General features: G+C 39.3%; 1 protein-coding gene across 2 annotated transcripts in view; it reads right to left on the bottom strand.

The window, feature by feature from the left end:
- Window positions 1-10: 10 nt before the first annotated feature.
- Window positions 11-17,214, bottom strand: part of LOC106783671 (probable serine/threonine-protein kinase yakA) — a 33,764-nt gene continuing 16,560 nt past the window's right edge. For both annotated transcript variants that reach the window (XM_014742430.1, XM_014742431.1), the window contains one exon: window positions 11-4,042. In XM_014742430.1, the coding sequence (XP_014597916.1) occupies window positions 2,657-4,042 (1,386 nt within the window). In that variant the 3' untranslated portion in view covers window positions 11-2,656. The remainder of the gene's footprint in view (window positions 4,043-17,214) is intronic.

Raw genomic sequence — 17,214 nt, 5'->3', positions numbered from 1 at the left:
TCTCTCTCTCTCTCTCTCTCTCTCTCTCTCTCTCTCTCTCTCTCTCTTTCTCTCACTCGCTCTATCTTTCTTTCTATTTTCTTCGCATGTTCACATATACGTTGTGTTGAGGTCTTTCTCTCTCTCTCTCTCTCTCTCTCTTTCTCTCATTTTCGATGTAAAATAGTACGACGGGATCGATGATCCACGAGATTTGAGATCGGTATTTTGTTGTTGTTATTTAAAATTCCCAAAAGGGAATTCCTCACCATTTTTACCGATCTCTCACGCGAATTCGTTTTTCTTTCTCTACGAACGACATACACACCAAATCGATTTGTAACAAACGAATATATCATCATATCTCTGCTATGCGTGCACTTTTTTATTTATTTTGTTTTGTTTTTTTTCTATCGAACAAGTCTCTCTCTCTCTCTCTATCTCTCTTCTTAGCTTTCTTTTTTGTCTCTATCTTTGTCTCTGTCTCTCTCTCTCTCTCTTTTTCTCTCTTTCTCGATCGATCCCCCATTTGGCGGCGCGAGACTCCACACTCAACGTCGTTGCTTCGTTATGAAAGTTTCGATATATATATATGTAATCGTTTGAAATCCTATGAAAAACCCCGTCGTCTTCTCCCTCCCCCCTCCATCCCCCTCTTATTCCACAAAATAAGAAAAAAACCCCTTTCGCGAACTATTGCGATAGAAATAAAAATTGAGTCGATCGATAAACAACACAACACAATCCCCGAGTAAGTAAAAATTTCGATTGATTTATTTTTATTATTGTGATATCGCACCGACGAGAGTCAACGTCTCTGCTGCCAAGAGTAAACACGAACGAGAGTAGAACATTTTCCTTCCTTTTTTTTTTCTTTTCTTTTCTCTTCTTCTTCTTCTTCTTCTTCCTGACTAAATTCTCAATCTCGTCGTCATCGTGATCGGTCGTCGTGTCATTCGTCGTCGTCGTCATTAATCGAGCGAGTTTTCCCTCCGGCGGGGGCGTATGTGGCAAGCGGGGCCACGCTTGGTTTATATACGTGTGTATGTGTGTGTTTGTGTGTACATAGATACATTATGATACATTATTACGGGGAGATCAGTGGCGCGAGGGTGGCCGCCATCGCTAACTACAACCACCGGGGGGTTAACAACTTTTTTTTTTCGTTTTTTTTTTTTTTTATTTTTATATTATCCCGATATCTCGAAATGTGCAGGTACGTAATTGTTTAGCGTCGCGCGTCGGAATCGTAAGCGCCGGGATTTCCCGTTTCAAGGATCGGCACGCGCCACGTTTCCGACCTTCATTCCTTCTTTCTCTCTACCCCTCCTTCTCCTTCTCTTCCTCCACCATCCTCCATGCACCCTCTATCAACTCTCTTTTTCTTTTTTTCTTAAATCATCTCTATCTCGAATTCAAACTTATCGTCGATTCGGGGGAGATGCAACATGATGTTCGGAATTAATCTAAATAATCGACGATGAATCAGAGAAAGAGAGAGAGAGAGAGAGAGAGAGAGAGAGAGAGAGTGTGTGCGCGAGTGAGTAAAGAGAGTTAGAGAGAAAGGGATAAAGAGTGAGAGAATTGAGAAAAAAGAGAGACAGTTCAGCTCTTTCGTTTGTTAGCTGTTCTCGATAAAGAAAGAGCACCAGGTTTCGTAGCCAGCAAGGTTGGCTGGCTCGCACAACCCCTAGCACCATAAGCGTTGAGAGAAATGTATACGTGCTCGCGTATATGCATGCACGCACGCACGCACGTACGTGTGTCCGTTTCTATTTTAATTATCTCATCCATGCGTCGTACGTAGGACGTCTCTTAAAAGATATAGGCCACGGCGGTCGTGATCGTTCTCGCATACAACACACCCCCCCCCCTGTTTTTTTTTCTCGCCACAGGGGTCCACGTGTCTTTTCTTCTTCTTCTTCTACTTCTTCTTCTTTTTCATCTACTTTTTCTTCTTCGTGCGACTTACGATTAATCGACGGAGAGTTCTCAACGCCGGCCGGCTAGGCGAGCGATACCACGTCTATCGATTCTTCTGGGACTTTCGAGTAGTAGGGAAGAAGAGAAGGAGGGGGTTAAGGAGTGGGAGGAGTAGGAGGAGGAACAGGAGTCTAGTAGAAGGTTCTGGATTTTCGTCAATTCCCGTCGCAATCGACTGGGAATGGCAAGCTGTTCAAAAATCTTTTTCCCTCTTTCTTTCTTTCTTTCTTTCTCATTCTTTCCTTCGGTACTCTCTTCATCTACCGCATCGCCGGCCCGGGGGCGTGGACGTTGAGAGCTCTGATCCTCTTCTTCTTCTTCTTCTACTTATCACTCTTCATATCATTCCTATATTCCATACTTTCACTCGTTCTAGTTCGGTCCCGTGTATAACGTCCTCGCTAAATGTTTTTTATAACGCCATTCGATCGCCATGCTATCAAATTCGAAGCTCGTTATTGATGCGAGCAACCGAAGAAACGTGCAGATGGAGGCACAAATTTTTGGAGGACGGGACCGAACGGTCCGAGTTAAGAGGCCCGAATGCCTCTTCCTTCCTTCCTTCCTCCTTTATTTTTTTCTTTCTCTATATGTGTTTGTGTGGAGGGGACCCCATGACAATCGCTCTTTATTTGCCTTGCGGTGTCAGGGGATAGAAATCGATGAGATGACTCAACGATGTTAATATTGGGGGCTATGATCCTACGCACATAAGCGATTCGTGCGTACTACTGCTGCTCGCGTTATTTACACCTGAACCACCAACGTTTGTGCTACCACAGCTCGATGAGGTTAAATGTTGCAATTGCTGTTGCTGTTGTTGTTGCTGTTGTTGCTGTTGGTGTTGATGATGGTGGTGGTGGTGATTATGGTGATGTTGTTGTTGCTGTTGTTGCTGCTGTTGTTGTTGTTGCTGTTGTTGTTGCTGCTGTTGCTGCTGTTCCTGTATCGTCGTACTCCTAAGAATATCGTCCGCCGATAGAGGAGTTAATTTCCATCCAGGCATAAAGTCGAGATCCAAGTCTGGTCCGATGTCAACGTCGAGAAGCTCGTTATTGTTGAGTGGATCGAGAGGTGACTGACTGGAAAGCGATAGCACACTACCCCAATTGATCGATCTGCTATCGTCGCTATCGCCGATACCCGAGTCCGCGTCCGTCTCCCCGGAAGAAGTTGGTGGCATCGGGAATGGGGTTAACCTGCCCTGTTCGGGTGGTTGAAGCTGCGCAATGGGCGCGGGTATTACCGGTTCCATGGGCGGTGGACTCCTGTCCCTTTCCATCTCGCGCTCCAAATACCTTAGGGTATTGCAAATGAGGACCGACCGATGTAAACTGGGATCGGGGAACTGACGGTACTTGGCCAATTTACACATAGAGATGTTGAGAACGGTCATTCGTCTCTGCCGATAGCAGGCTCTACCTCGTCGACACCAACTCGACCTGGAGCCCTCGCAGCACCTTTCGTTCGCGCGGTAACTCGAACCCAACTCGAGGTAGCTCTTCCCGTTCTCTTCACGTCTTATCGTTGGCGGCTCGTAATGATGGGGAGTTCCCCATTGAGGTTGAGGCCTCGACAATTGGTTGTAACCGTTGTTACCAATCGGACTACCGGAGGCACCGCGTTGATGATAGTAATGTTGCGGGTGATGATGTAGCTGCACCACCGTAGAGGCATTCGCTGCCGACGGGGATGTTGACGATTGCTGCTGTTGCTGTTGCTGCTGTTGTTGTTGTTGCTGCTGCTGTTGTTGAGACGCCGAGTGTTGCTGCTGTTGCTGCGACGTCGAATGTTGTTGTTGTTGCTGTTGTTGCTGCTGCTGCTGCTGTTGATTACTCCCCGATGTCGGTTGACAGGGATTAGCTTGCAAGCAGGGCGACGATACCTCCATATCGTAATAAGATGCTTGCGTCTGACTGAGCGGCGGTGTATAGCTATCTTCCATAGCCCACCAACTACCCTCAACGCGACCTAACTTTGACGGGCTTTCGCCCATGTCCATATCGAACTCCATGCAGCCCACACCTCCCTCCAGTTTACGTTTTCCTGCCGTGGCCTGCAGACCCATCATTGCACAACTCTGAAAAATAATACATTCATGTTAGAACTAACTATAATACGTTTAAATATGGAAAATAAGAAGAATTATTTGACACATACAAAAACGTCGTTCTAGCGAAAGGTAGAGGATCGATGGGAACGAAGGACTATCGTCAAATCTTTGACTATCTTTGACTTCTATATTAATGCTATTACTACTTCGAAGTAAAAAAGTGAAAGTATACATTCGTGCAAGAAAGCACGCACGATTACGAGACTTTAGAGTCGTTATCCTATTCATAATGTATAGGAAAATAATTTGTTTAAAAGAAAAAAAAAAAAAAAAGAAAAGAAAAGAAAAAGAAAAAGAAATCGTTTGCTCGTTGCAATTTTGAAATAATTTTCCGAGTTACTAAAGAGCGTTAGCAGGCAAAACATGATAGCATGACCGTGAAGACCTTGCCGATTCTAGATACTCTTTTCGAGTCAAGAAAGCGAGCGAGAACGAAACACGAAATGACTCAGAGGGTCGGCTTGCTGACAGAACATTGCTCAATGACGTCAGACGTTTTCCCCTACCTAACACGCGTTCTCTGGAAGAAGTCATCGTCGGAATGGATGATCGAGTCGGACTTTGAAGGGAAACACAGAGCGAGAGAGATAGAAGATAGATAGAATGAACAAGAGGGAAGGACAGAGGGACCGTTGTTACTCGGGAGAACTCGTAGAACTCTGATCGAGCAAGCAATGCGGGTCTCCCCCGCTCCTCTCTGCTTATACCCCACCCCCTCCTCCCCCCTTCTTTCCCCACCTCACCTCCCACAGTCATGACAAACGCACTTCTATTCATCTCTCATCTTTCTCTCTCTTTCTTTCTTTTTATCTTTTTTTTTCTTTCTTTTATCACGATAACACAGCACGATACGAATTTCGCGGGGATACGAATGAGCTCGGTGTCTCGTAACAGGTGTCGAATAGCATTGACCCTTGCTTACGCGACATTTATTTCTTTCTTTCAAGTTGTTAGCCAATTAGAGCTGATCGAGAACGGAGATTCTACGCCAGGGGGATGACAATTAACCACGTGGACCACGTTAAAAGAAATCAAAAACGATAAATAATAAGTCTCTCTTATCGAGAAGTAAATATTATTTTTTTAAATATCAAATAAATATATAAAAAAAAAGAGAAAAAAAGAAAATGAGAGAGAGAGAGAGAAATGTTAAGTTGATAGCCACTGACGTGACAAGAGGTTTAGTCGAAATACCGCTAGATGTCGCCTACGGTGCATTCCTCGGCCCGTCTCATCCACGTGGTATGCATATGACGTTTCATTTGATGTGACAAAAAAACACGCGTATTCTCGTTGTTTAACAGATACGAGACGGGGAGTAACCCATGACTCTTTTCTCGCTTGAATCTTTTTTAACAATGTTGGCAAGAAAGATCACGGTAACCGCAAATAAAATATGTGTTTAAAATCCTTACGACGATTACGACTCTTCTTTCATTTTATTTTATCATGGAGAGATAGAAATTTTTAAAAAAAAAAAAAAAAAAAGAAAAGAAAAATAAAAAAGAATTCGTAAAAGACTAACATAAGTCTCTTAATTGATTCGTTGAATTCTTCGATAAAAAAAAAAGTACAAGATTTTTTGTTGTCGATAAAGAAGGAAACTCACTTTACCGCGTACCTTTTTTTCCTTTCATTTTTTCTCGCGAATATTATTTAAAAATATGAAATAATTTTTATTCAGCATGAATACGAGTAAGAAGCTTTGATGTTGAAAGAGGAATCAAAAAAAACAAATAATAGTAATAAGAGAACGTAAGAAGAAGATAAGAACCCTTAAAAGAGTTGAAATAAGGTCTTAGGGTGTCTGATCGTCATTTCATTCTGTGTCTCAGTTGAAAGAGTTAAATGGTAGGTATAATAGTAGGTCCGTAGTGTTTCTCCTTAAAGCCGATAATCGTAAAACGTGGTCTCGGGCACTTGTTGAATCGAGCGCGGTAAACCATAGGGTGGCCACACCACCACCACCATCACCACCACCAACCGGGAGGTACCTTCCGTCGTAACGGATTAGTCGTGTGCCGCAGAGAAACACACGCTTATTTAACTCGCCATAAATCAAACTCGAGAAGAGAGGAACCAAATCGTATATACGAAGAATACATTCTCTTATTTTCTTCTTTTCTTCTTCTTCTTCTTCTTCTTTTCATGTTATGCTTTTATTTATCCTTTTGATCCTTCCTCTTTTTCTTCTACTTGTTATATATATCTCAGTCGTATTTGTGTTAATATTTGCGTTAGCAGTTTTAATTTAAGTTCGTTTATCGACACGTTTTACATGTTTTCCTCTACACAAATCTTTCCACATTGCTAGAGTATATTTTTTGTTTCTTTCTTGTTTTTCTTTGTCCCAACAAGTAGTGGTTGTGTTATCTGGTCGTGAAGTTTCGAATGAAGACACGTTTCGCGCAAATATATCCATCGAAAAGCAGCACATATCAGAGACCAACCAAGAGAGATGACAAATAAGTGGAGAAGGTTTGCGGTGGATCCAGCTATGTGCGACGATGAGGTAATCTTTGCCGCACGAGTCGGAGTTATCTAGTCGGTTCAAACGAACGTATCACGAACGTACGAGCGTACGAACGAATATATTAGCGTTAATATTTTGTTTGGTAAATATTTAAAAAAAAAAAATAAAAAAACGAGCCATCTTTTTCTAACGAAAATCTAATTAAGAACGAAATCTTTTGATTTAATTTTTTAACGTGTCAATTGTTATAACGCAAGTTTTGAATCTTTTATTGTAAAGGGTCAATTATGACCCACATGGCCCCTTCCCTATCTTAAATTATTAATTAGAAAAAGATTGTGTGACGATGGTAGAAATGAAAATCTACTCGTTAAAAGCTACGTATAAGAGTATGTATAAATTGATTCGACGATTTCCTCGTATGGAATTAAAAAAAGCTAAAAGATTCGAGAAGCCGAACGAACGAACGAACGATCGACTCGAGTAAAGTAGAAAGAACGCAAAAAGAGAAGGAGAGAAGTGAAGAAGACTCGAGTTGGATCCGGCTATGCGCGATGATGAGGTAATGTTTGCTACAAGAGTCGAAGTCTATCTAACCAGGTCCGTACTCGATCAACTTAAAAAGTCGTACAATATTACACGACTTTAACAATAATATTTTAAATCTCTCAAACAGCTCAATTATCTTTCCCTTCTTTTATATATACATATTTTCATCTAAAATTTAAATACAATAACAGGAACAACACACAGTAATAATAATATTTATAATAATAAAAAAAGAATGAGAAATTATTTTAGAAATAATAAAATCGTTAAATTTCGAATAAAAAATTAATTAAATTCTCGTCAAATATAAAAAAAAAAAAATGTATTATTGGATATTTTTATTTATTATTTAAATTCGTTGGGTCAATTTTTATTGTAGTTTTTTTTTGGATAGAATATGATTGGAAGTTTATGTAATTTTAAATAATGACAATGTGTTAGCTGCAAAGAGCTGTAGATTGAAGGCACGAGGAGGAGTATAGAAGCTTCGACGACGACGACGATCATCGTCGTCGTCGTCGTGACGGCATGACGTCAACCGGCCGTGTTATTTTCGAAAGGGAACTCGACGATAGCGACCTGCAACGGCGAGATCGCCAAGCTTGAAAAACAGTCGACTTTGCGGCGACTAACGTAGATACGACGAACAAAACAGCGTCAGCAACATGCATTAACATGAGACATTATTTTTTTTTTTTTTATAAATAAATCAACGATAGTTTCCTTAATTTCAAATATAAATCTTTTTGAGGAAGTAACCGAACATAATTTCTTTTATTCGATTAATAATTACAACGCGATGCCCCAATTATATTATTTCATTTATCAATGTGTTTTCGTAAAGGTTTATTAATGGACGTCAGCTAATAACCACTTTTAAACGTTTTTTTTTAATAACTTAAGCATCAATTCATTGAATACAGAAATATTAGAAAATAATAGAACGTGTATATTTTTGTCATTACCTATAAAATACAATTTATTTTGAGAGATCGAATTATTAGGATCAATGAAAGAAAAAACCTGCCGCTAGTACGTATGATACGTAACACGATCTCCATTTTGAAATTAATTTACAAAATTTATTTCTAATTTAAAATTAGAAAAAAAAAAGAAAAGAAAATTATATAGAAAAATTTTGAATAAATCGACGCTTATATATATATAAATAGAAATACGAGGAATAAACAATCAAGAAGAATAATATCGAATGAACCGACAGTTAATACGAAATATATCCGATAAAATAAAATATCTACGAATGTCATCTTTAGTGTTGCTTTGTGATTTTTAGATAAAATGTTTCTTTCTTTCTTTTTTGTTTTTTTTTTTTTTTTCAACTTTATCGAATGAAAAATTGATTGGAGAAATACGTCGTTGAAATAAAAAAAGTTCACGATTTTCGAAACCAGGATGTATCTAATTGAAAGTATAAAGTAAAGTTAGGTATTTTTTTGACAGAGTCATCGCGATCCTGTATGACGAACGTAAGCACGACGTCGAGCGGTGTAAAGTCCGCGGTAGATTAGCGACGTGCTATCTAACAACGAACGTCGGATAAGATTGCCAGGGCATTCGTTTGTAAGTATGAACTAGCTTCAAGGACTTGCAACGACACGCGCGGCCGAGCGCGAGCACACATACACATACATATATACATACATAAATATACATGCATATATATACATACATATATATATATATATATATGTATGCTCTCTCTCTCTCTCTCTCTCTCTTTTTCTTTCTTTTTTTCTTTCTTTCTCTCTCAATGTTTTTCTCTCCAATTATGTTTTTCATAATGAAGCACGATGTGCGCGCCGTTCTCAAGATCTTATTTGAATCTAGTTTATTAATCTCAAGTTTTCCCATATTCGTCTAAAATTTATTAAACTCCCGCCGTCCTTCTAAAAAAAAATCCGAAAGAAATATTTAATATTGTTAGTGTTGTGTAATTATAGTTTCATTTTGTTGTTTGTTGTTTTTTTTTTAATTATTATAAATAATAATAATTACACCACCGGTTAATTATATTATATATAATTAAGATATGTTATTAATATTAATAGTAGGTCATATTATTTTAAGTAGATCTAAAATATTGTTATTCCAAAATAGAAAAAAAAAATAAAAAATAGATAAACAAAACAAATTTATCTATTTTGGTTAAATTTTTCTAATTCTTATCTTGTATGCGTGTAAAAATACAGTAGTAGAAGCAAATATTAAGTATATGTATATTTAACAGATACCAAAGTGTTTATCAGAAAATAATAAAATCGTAACGATATTCAATTTCTAGGATGAGAAGAAAAGTTTGTACATAGGGTGGGTGCGTATTTAACAACACAAACTATATATATATAAAATATTTTTCAAGGTTAATGTGTATCTATGTACCACCAACTATAATAATCATCAAAGTGTTAATCAGAAAATAATAAAATCATAACGATAATAAATCTCTAGGACGTTGAAAAGAAAAATTTCGGGGGTGGATGCGAATATAACCCAAGTGCATCCTGGTAACACAATATATATATATATACACATATATATGAATATGTGTCTACGTACCAACATTGTCAGATAAATACTCTACCCTATATATCGCGTGGCTAGTAGAAGGTTCCTGCGAACCACTCGGTCCCACATTAAGGGGATGAATAAAGGAAGCTCTCCGAAAAGGAGGGTTCGCTCCCCTATTTCATTCAGTGGTTCTCAATTGTTTGTTCGGAATACGTTATTCTAAATAATCAAGAATATCCCAGATCTTTCGTATAATTTAACAGAACTAGAAGTTGAGAACCACTGCAAAGTAATCTACAAGGGCGCGCGGCATCTGCGATGTCCTAAACGAAGGAAGGGTCCGGCCCTATCCTCTGAGGCCGAACTTGCAGAAGGGGGAGAAGAGAGAGGGAGAGAGAGAGGGGGAGAGAGAGAGAAAGAGAGACAAGGATAGACAGAGGAAGAGACGGCAAATGCATCAAGGGTAAAATGTAAGGGTGAGGGTTTTACACATACATGTAGAATACGTGTACATGTGTATATGTATAAGCCTACAATGCGTAGAGGAGAGAAAGAGGAGAGAAAGGAAGATCGTAAAGTGAAGATGAGAGAAAAGAAAGATCTGCAATCGCGATTGTCTCTCGAGAGAGAGTTCGATGCCTTTTAATTGGTTAGAATGAAGGAAAGGAATGAAAATAAAATAGAGGAAAGTATTTCTAATCCTTTCGCGAGGATAGAATTATTTTGAATTTTAAAATGTGAAATACTGTTGGAAGTTATAGGAAAGGAAAGAAGGATGGAAAGAAAGAAAGAAAAGGAAAAAGAAAAGAAAAGAGTATAGTGAAGGAAGGTTAGAGGAAGAGAAAAAGAAGGGAAGGAAGAAAGGGGGAGACTGTTTAAAGATCCATAAGAATGGAACGATTGGAAAGGTCGTAGTTGCTCGTATCACGATGACGTATGTACGCACGTGGACGCTCGATGCACCCACGTGGGTGGTTGCCTCTCCACTTTTGTCGTTCGAGAAGAATGAAAGAGAGGGAGAAAAAGAAAAAAAAACCAAACTGAGAGAGAGAGAGAGAGAGAGAGAGAGGTGGAAGAGGGGGAGACAAGGTGGGGTGGCTAAAAAATAGAAGGGAAAAAGGGGCCATATGGCCAGAAGAGAGGAGGAAAAAAGAGAAAGAAATAGAACGTGTGTGTGAGAAAGAGTGAGAGAGAGAGAGAGAGAGAGAGAGAGAGAGAGAGAGAGAGAGAGAGACAGAAGGAAGAAGCCGGTGTGGGAGCGAACGTCCCTTTCTCATACATTTTTGTCGCCCTCGGCCTTTTTTTTCCTGTCTGTTTTTTTTTCCTTTTTTATAACGCAGCATCTTCCTGCTTAGGTGCGCGAGCGCGCGCGCGCACGCACGCAACTGTGAATATAATACACGTCCTGCCGTATATCCTCTTCCTTCTTCTCTATCTCTCTCTCTTTCTATCTCCCTTTTTCTTTCTTTCTTTCTTTTTACCCGGTACGTGTCAGGATGATCCTACTGTTAGTGCTGTAAATTATACGAGGATATCTATTAACCGATGAACCAACTACGCTATTCGTCGGCTCGAAATTGAATCGAAAACCACAGATAGGAAATTTCTTTTTCCTGTATATATTCATCTACCCCTCTCCCTCCCTCCCTCCCTCCCTCTCTCTCTTTCTCTTCCTCCTCGTCCTCATCCTCGGAGCTCATATTCGTTTCGTTTCGTTTCGAGAGATTTCAATTCGTCGATAGGGGGTGGTGGTGGTGGGCTCGTACGTACGTTTTTATGAGGTGAATCGATCGACCAAACCGATAAAGCCGATTGTGCAATTATCGGGTTGAGTTCTATGGATACTCTCTGAGATAGAACGAGACAGTTTAATTGTGGTAGTAGGTAAAGTTTTTCTACTCCTTTTATATTATTGTTGGAATTCATGGTTACGCTCGGAGGGATGAAAGAAAGAACCACTAAAGTAGTTTTCTTCCTTTTAAACCCCATTCTTTCTTTCTTTCTTTCTTTCTTCCTTCCTTTATTCCTTGCTTCCTAACGTAAAATATTTGGTGCAGCAAGTGGGCGCAAATTTATGAGCAAACCTAAACGAGAAATGTCGTGAAAGGATGATGATGATGATAATGATCGGCTAGCTAGCTAGCTGCTCGGTGTTTATGGCGTTGGTCACAGGTGTTTAACAAATGACACCAGAAGAAAAAGGTCAAACCCCGAAAATATCGGATGATTTCTTCTTTTTAGCACTACCCCGCTTCCCCCCCGCGCCGCCGCCGCCGCCACCTGCCTCGTCCCTTATATTTTTTTTTCCCTTGTAAATTGGATTTTTAAAGAATTGTAAACGATCCTTCACGCAAGTGTAATTGGAGACGAAGGTATAATGCTAAAATAGTCTTCAACGTGGTTATGTGGTTACGCCTAATTAAATTTTGATTAACACACTTGTCGAAAGAAAAAAGAAAAAAAAAACGACAAAAAAATAAACAAAAATACAAACTTTTGTTAAAATTCAATAAGAAGGGGGTCTTTATATTATTCGTTTTCTCTTTTCATCGATTTAAAGATTTTATTGTTGCATTATCGGGCGCCGATCGAACGGGTCATTTATTTCCACAATGCAGCACGCATTCATCCGATCTTTATCAGATGTTGATAAGTTTATCTTTTTTCTTTTTCTTTTTCCACGCCTTACGCGCGCTTAGAGTCGTCGTCATCTATCTTACATCGGAAAGGAAATTATTCCGGTATCGTATTATTATATTGCACGAAAGTAACGTGTTCTTTTTTATTGAGTAAAACGAATTAGTCGATTTTTCCGAGCAATCGATTACATGAGCACAAAAAAGTAACTATAGCAAAACAAGAGAAAAAGAAAATTCAATATTGGAATTGGGAGGGTTGGGGGGGGGGGTGAGGAAGTAAAAGATAAATTTGACAGATATGAATCCGATAAAAGTTGGAAAAGATTTTTCTGCGAAGAAAAAAAGAAAACAAATACAATAAAAAGTATCGACGTAAAATTTAAAAATAATCTTTGATAATGGAATATATTGGAGAATAATAAAAAAAAAAAAAAAGGGAACCGAATTCCTTTTCCCCAAAAGAAGATTCACAGGAAAAAGTTTGGTGAAAATCTTTGGGACGGCTTTATTCTTTTATTCGGTCCCTTAACTTGGAAACTACTTTTATGGGTCCTTTAAATATGGTAGGTAGTATACCTGAAATCCAGGTAGAAAAATAAGAAATACCGATCCCTAGTCCGTACTTTGGCATGAAAAGCCTCGAACGAAAAGCGACGAGCCTTGACGAGGGTCGGACGGAGGACCAACCCAAGGGGAACTTTACAGAACGTTTCCTTCAAACCTGAGCACGTTTGCTATAACGTTCCTGAATATATAGGAACGTTCAAATACATGCAGCTAAGCATTAGGCAGGCATGCAGGCTAGCAGGCAGGCATGCTAACGCAGTAACAGAACAACAGCAGCAACAATAGCAATAGCAGAGGTTCTCACGTTCGGGTCTAACGTTTTTGTTGCAAACGTGACGGACAACAATAATGACAAGTTTTAAAAGGCCAAGGAAATTTGACAAAAAGCTACGCCTATGAGAAGAACAATTGACGAGGACGACGACAACATTTAAATATAAAAGTCCATTTAAACTCTCCCGAGACCTCTTTTCGTTTTCGTTTTTCTTTTTTCTTTTTTTTTTTCATTTATAACTTGGAAAATCTTCAAGGGGGGGAAAATACAAAATAGAAATTGCAAACTACCTTCTTGGTGGTAACTAATAAGGCACATTAAAGAGCCGCTCGAGGAGAAAGTCGTAGTCCCGATGGTAGTAGGAGATCGCGATTACGATCTAGACGAGTGACTGGCTGACTGCTGGCTGACTGGCAAGCAAAACGGACATGTTTTATTTCCTCCCTACTTTTTCTTGCATATATGCTGCTTCTACTACCCACGGTTAACATTAATAATATCATAAATAATAAATCGATAGGATAGTTGTGAACAAATCAAATTTTGATATACACTTATACGCGTAACTATAAATGTTAAGAATAAATCTAAATCAGGTACGTGTGAAATGTAAACTTTCTCTTTTTGCGATAGGTAAAACAACAACTTATTGCCTGCCTATTTCTTTTACACCTAAGGATTTTCACAGGAAGTCTTTAAAAAAGGAATTGCTGACAATTGGCGAATCCATTCGCATATTCAAACCTAAACTGATAGAGAGGGTCGGTCAGTCAACAACAGCAGCAGCAGCAACAGCAACAGCAACAGCAGAAGCAACATCGGAGTACGTTTCTTGTATGTACGTGTCGGTAAAACTCTGGGTCGTATTGTTGGCCTCGTAGTAGAGCAACCCGTATAAACCCTCGGTCAGAAAAAAGACAGAGAAAGAAAAAGAGAGAAAAAGAGAGAGAGATAGATAGAAAAAGGAAGAAAGACAGAGCGAGAGACGAGGGTTGGAACCTTTTATACGAAGGGTCGGCTGTTGGTCCCTGCTTCTTTTGTCCGGATTGTCGAAGCGACAGCAGAGAAATCCCCCTTCGACGGTTGCAGTCGTTTCTCTGCCTGTCTGGTCTGGGTTGGTCTGAGTTTAGCTTGGGTCTGGCTTGCTTGCTAGCTTGTTCGTACGTTTCATTTTTTCGATCTAACTCAAGTTCCGAATCTCTCTCTAACCTTCTGAGACATGTAAGGTAACTGGACAAATGGATCTTGGATTCTGCATTCCCTGGCTATTTGACAAATCGAATCGATTAGTTGTAAATTGAAAGAAATAAAATAAAATAAAATACAAAATAGAGAGAGGAGAGGGTGGGAGCAGCAGGTTTTTCAGTGGTAAAATAAATGAACAGGAAGAAGAAGAAGAAGAAGAAGAAGAAGAAAAAAGAAAACAACGAGCAAGTAAGCAAGCGAATAAGCAAGCAAGCAAGCGAGCAACTACTAACGAGCATCCATAGTCGTTTTACCATTGCACGGCCTAGAGCTTGCTTGCTTGCTTGTTGGTTGGCCTAGCCAACAGGCTGCTTGCTGGCTTGGGTGTTGGTGAAAGGTGTGGCCGCCTTGGATACACGAGAAAACGAGAATGCAATATTCTCTCTGTTTCTCTCTCTCTCTCTCTCTCTCTCTCTCTCTCTCTCTTTCTCTCTTATTCTCATACATATATTGCTCATATGTATATAATACATCCCTACATACATTGGAAATGATACACACTTACTAGTACGCGTATTCATGTTTATACGCGTGTATGTATGTATCAGCATGAACATGTAGGATATATTCGCAAGAACGTAGCAGCAAAGAGTTCTCTCTCTTTGCTCTCGAGCGTTCTCCATAATTGTTCTCATCCTGGTGGTTCGTTGTTGCCGAAGGTGATAGCCTCCTCCTCTATATGTATATATATATATATATATATATGCGTACGAATGTATATGTTTAAGAGGAAGAGAGAAAAGGTAAAATAGATGGTGGAGGAGGAGGAGGAGAGCCATAGGAAAGAGAAGGCAACGATCGAAACGAACGACTCGTATACAGGTGGTCGGAGCGAAACGATCGAAGAGTACCGCTTAATGGGATTCAACGACCTCTCCTGCCCGTGTCGAACGCTCGACTGTCGTCCTCTTGGTCCTCGCGGGATCCTACTTCTTCTATTTCTTTCCTTCTTCTTCTTCTTAGTTCTTCTTTCTCTTCTCAACCGTGCATAGAACTTTTCCTTCCAACTTGACGTTCTTCTCTCTTTCACTCTACATTCTTCTTGTTTTTGCTTCTTCTTTATCTTCTCAACCGTGCATAAGACTTTTCCAACTTGACGGTTCTTCTATTTTTCTCTACATTCTTCTTGTTTCTTTTTTTTTCCTCTCTTTTCAACCCGTGCATAGGAGGAAGGACTTTTCCAACTTGATGTTATTATCTCTTTTTTTCTTTTCGTTCTTCCTTGTTTTTGATTTCTTCTTTTTTTTTTTTTTTTTGTATTCCGTTCGGAAGTAAGGATAGGAGGAGACTTTGTCAACTTGACGTTAGGGGCGCTACGATTCGCGCTGCATTAAAATGTTATTCGCGCGAGTTCAAATGGGATATATATATATATGTTATCGTCAAAGCCGGAAATTAGCCATTACTAGTAATTCCTAGGCATTGTCAACAATGCAAAGCGCCTTTCGACAAAATCGAAAACAGAAGAATTCTTACAGCTGTTGTGTGGGTGTGTCGGAACGGGGTGTGGGTTGTTTGTGGGTGGGTGGGGGTGCGTATGCTGTGCGTGCCTGTGCCCGATAATGTATTATTTTCAACGTTGCTTAAATAGTAACTTAATAGTAAGTTTCGACTTTGTCGAAAGGCGCTTTTACATTGTTGACAATGCCTAGGAATTACGAGCAATAGCGGATTTCCGGCTTTGACGGTAACATTTATATGTGATAAGAGAAAAAAGAGGGAGAGCGTAAAATGGAAGGAGGAAGAAAGAAGTTATAAAAGGAGGAAAGGAAGGACTAAGAGGAATGGGAAACGTTGCTACTCTCCGTAGCGGTACTGTCCTTGCTCGATCGCCTCAAGCTATGCTGACTTCGCGGTAATAAGCGTTCCCGTGTCCTGAGTTATCCAGCTATTTCTATTCTTTTTCCTAGTAATATATACACAGTTACATGTATTTGTTATATGTATGTGTTTCTCTATGTATAAATGTGTATAGGAATAGTTTGAAATCGTTGATACTCTTAGGCTTCGCATTAGATCGAAATAATCGATGCAATAAATTTTATTTTAAACGGGCTTTCCCTACCCAGTATAGACTCGGAATATTCCCGACATTTTAATGAACAAAAAAATCTTTCTGACGTTAATTTATAATATCAAATGATGATATTTTTTTTCTTTTGGAAAGGAAAAATTATTGATGCCTTTTTTTCTCGATATAACATATGCGAAATGTGTTGGATCGAAAATATTTCGAACAATAATTCGTTCGAAATAATAGAAGAAGTTATTAACGCGAACGTTCAAAATAGAAAATAAGAAGAATATTTGTAAGGAGGTCGACGACGACGACAAGATCGATGATATTAGATGCGAATATTATACTTATGAACATTTTGAGAAACAAAATTGTGTGTTACCTGTCGTAGTTTAATATAATTTTGGAAACATTCTTTTGTCTTTGATTTTGTTTGTTTGTTTGTTTGTTTAGAAATAGTAGCGTTCGAATATAAAGTTTCGTGCGATATTTTATGATATCATTTTGAAAATACCGCCGCCATATGCGAGAATACGCAAACCGTGTTGTATACCTGTAGACACTTGAGTTGTCTTGTACGAGCTAAGAATATCGACGAACGACGTCGCGTGCGCTAGCTAGTACGTCGATAAGACAACGTTTATGTTCGCAGTAAATCGGATTCCTGCCATCGGCGAAGGGTTAACCGCGAGGATGTTGGAAACGAGTTACGACAAAGGTGGCGTCGACAGGTACAGCCACCTGATCGTATGAGAAAGAAGAAATGGTTAGGGGAAAAAAAGGGGTGTTCAAAGAAAGGGTTATGACGGAAGTCAAATAAAACGATCGATGTTTTGCACAATTTTT

This window comes from Polistes canadensis, unplaced genomic scaffold (assembly GCF_001313835.1).
Source record: "Polistes canadensis isolate GaletaPanama2010 unplaced genomic scaffold, ASM131383v1 scaffold_24, whole genome shotgun sequence".
Taxonomy (NCBI): Eukaryota; Metazoa; Arthropoda; class Insecta; order Hymenoptera; family Vespidae; genus Polistes; species Polistes canadensis.
Note: the sequence above shows the minus strand (reverse complement) of the source record. Positions and strands in the feature narration are given on the sequence as shown.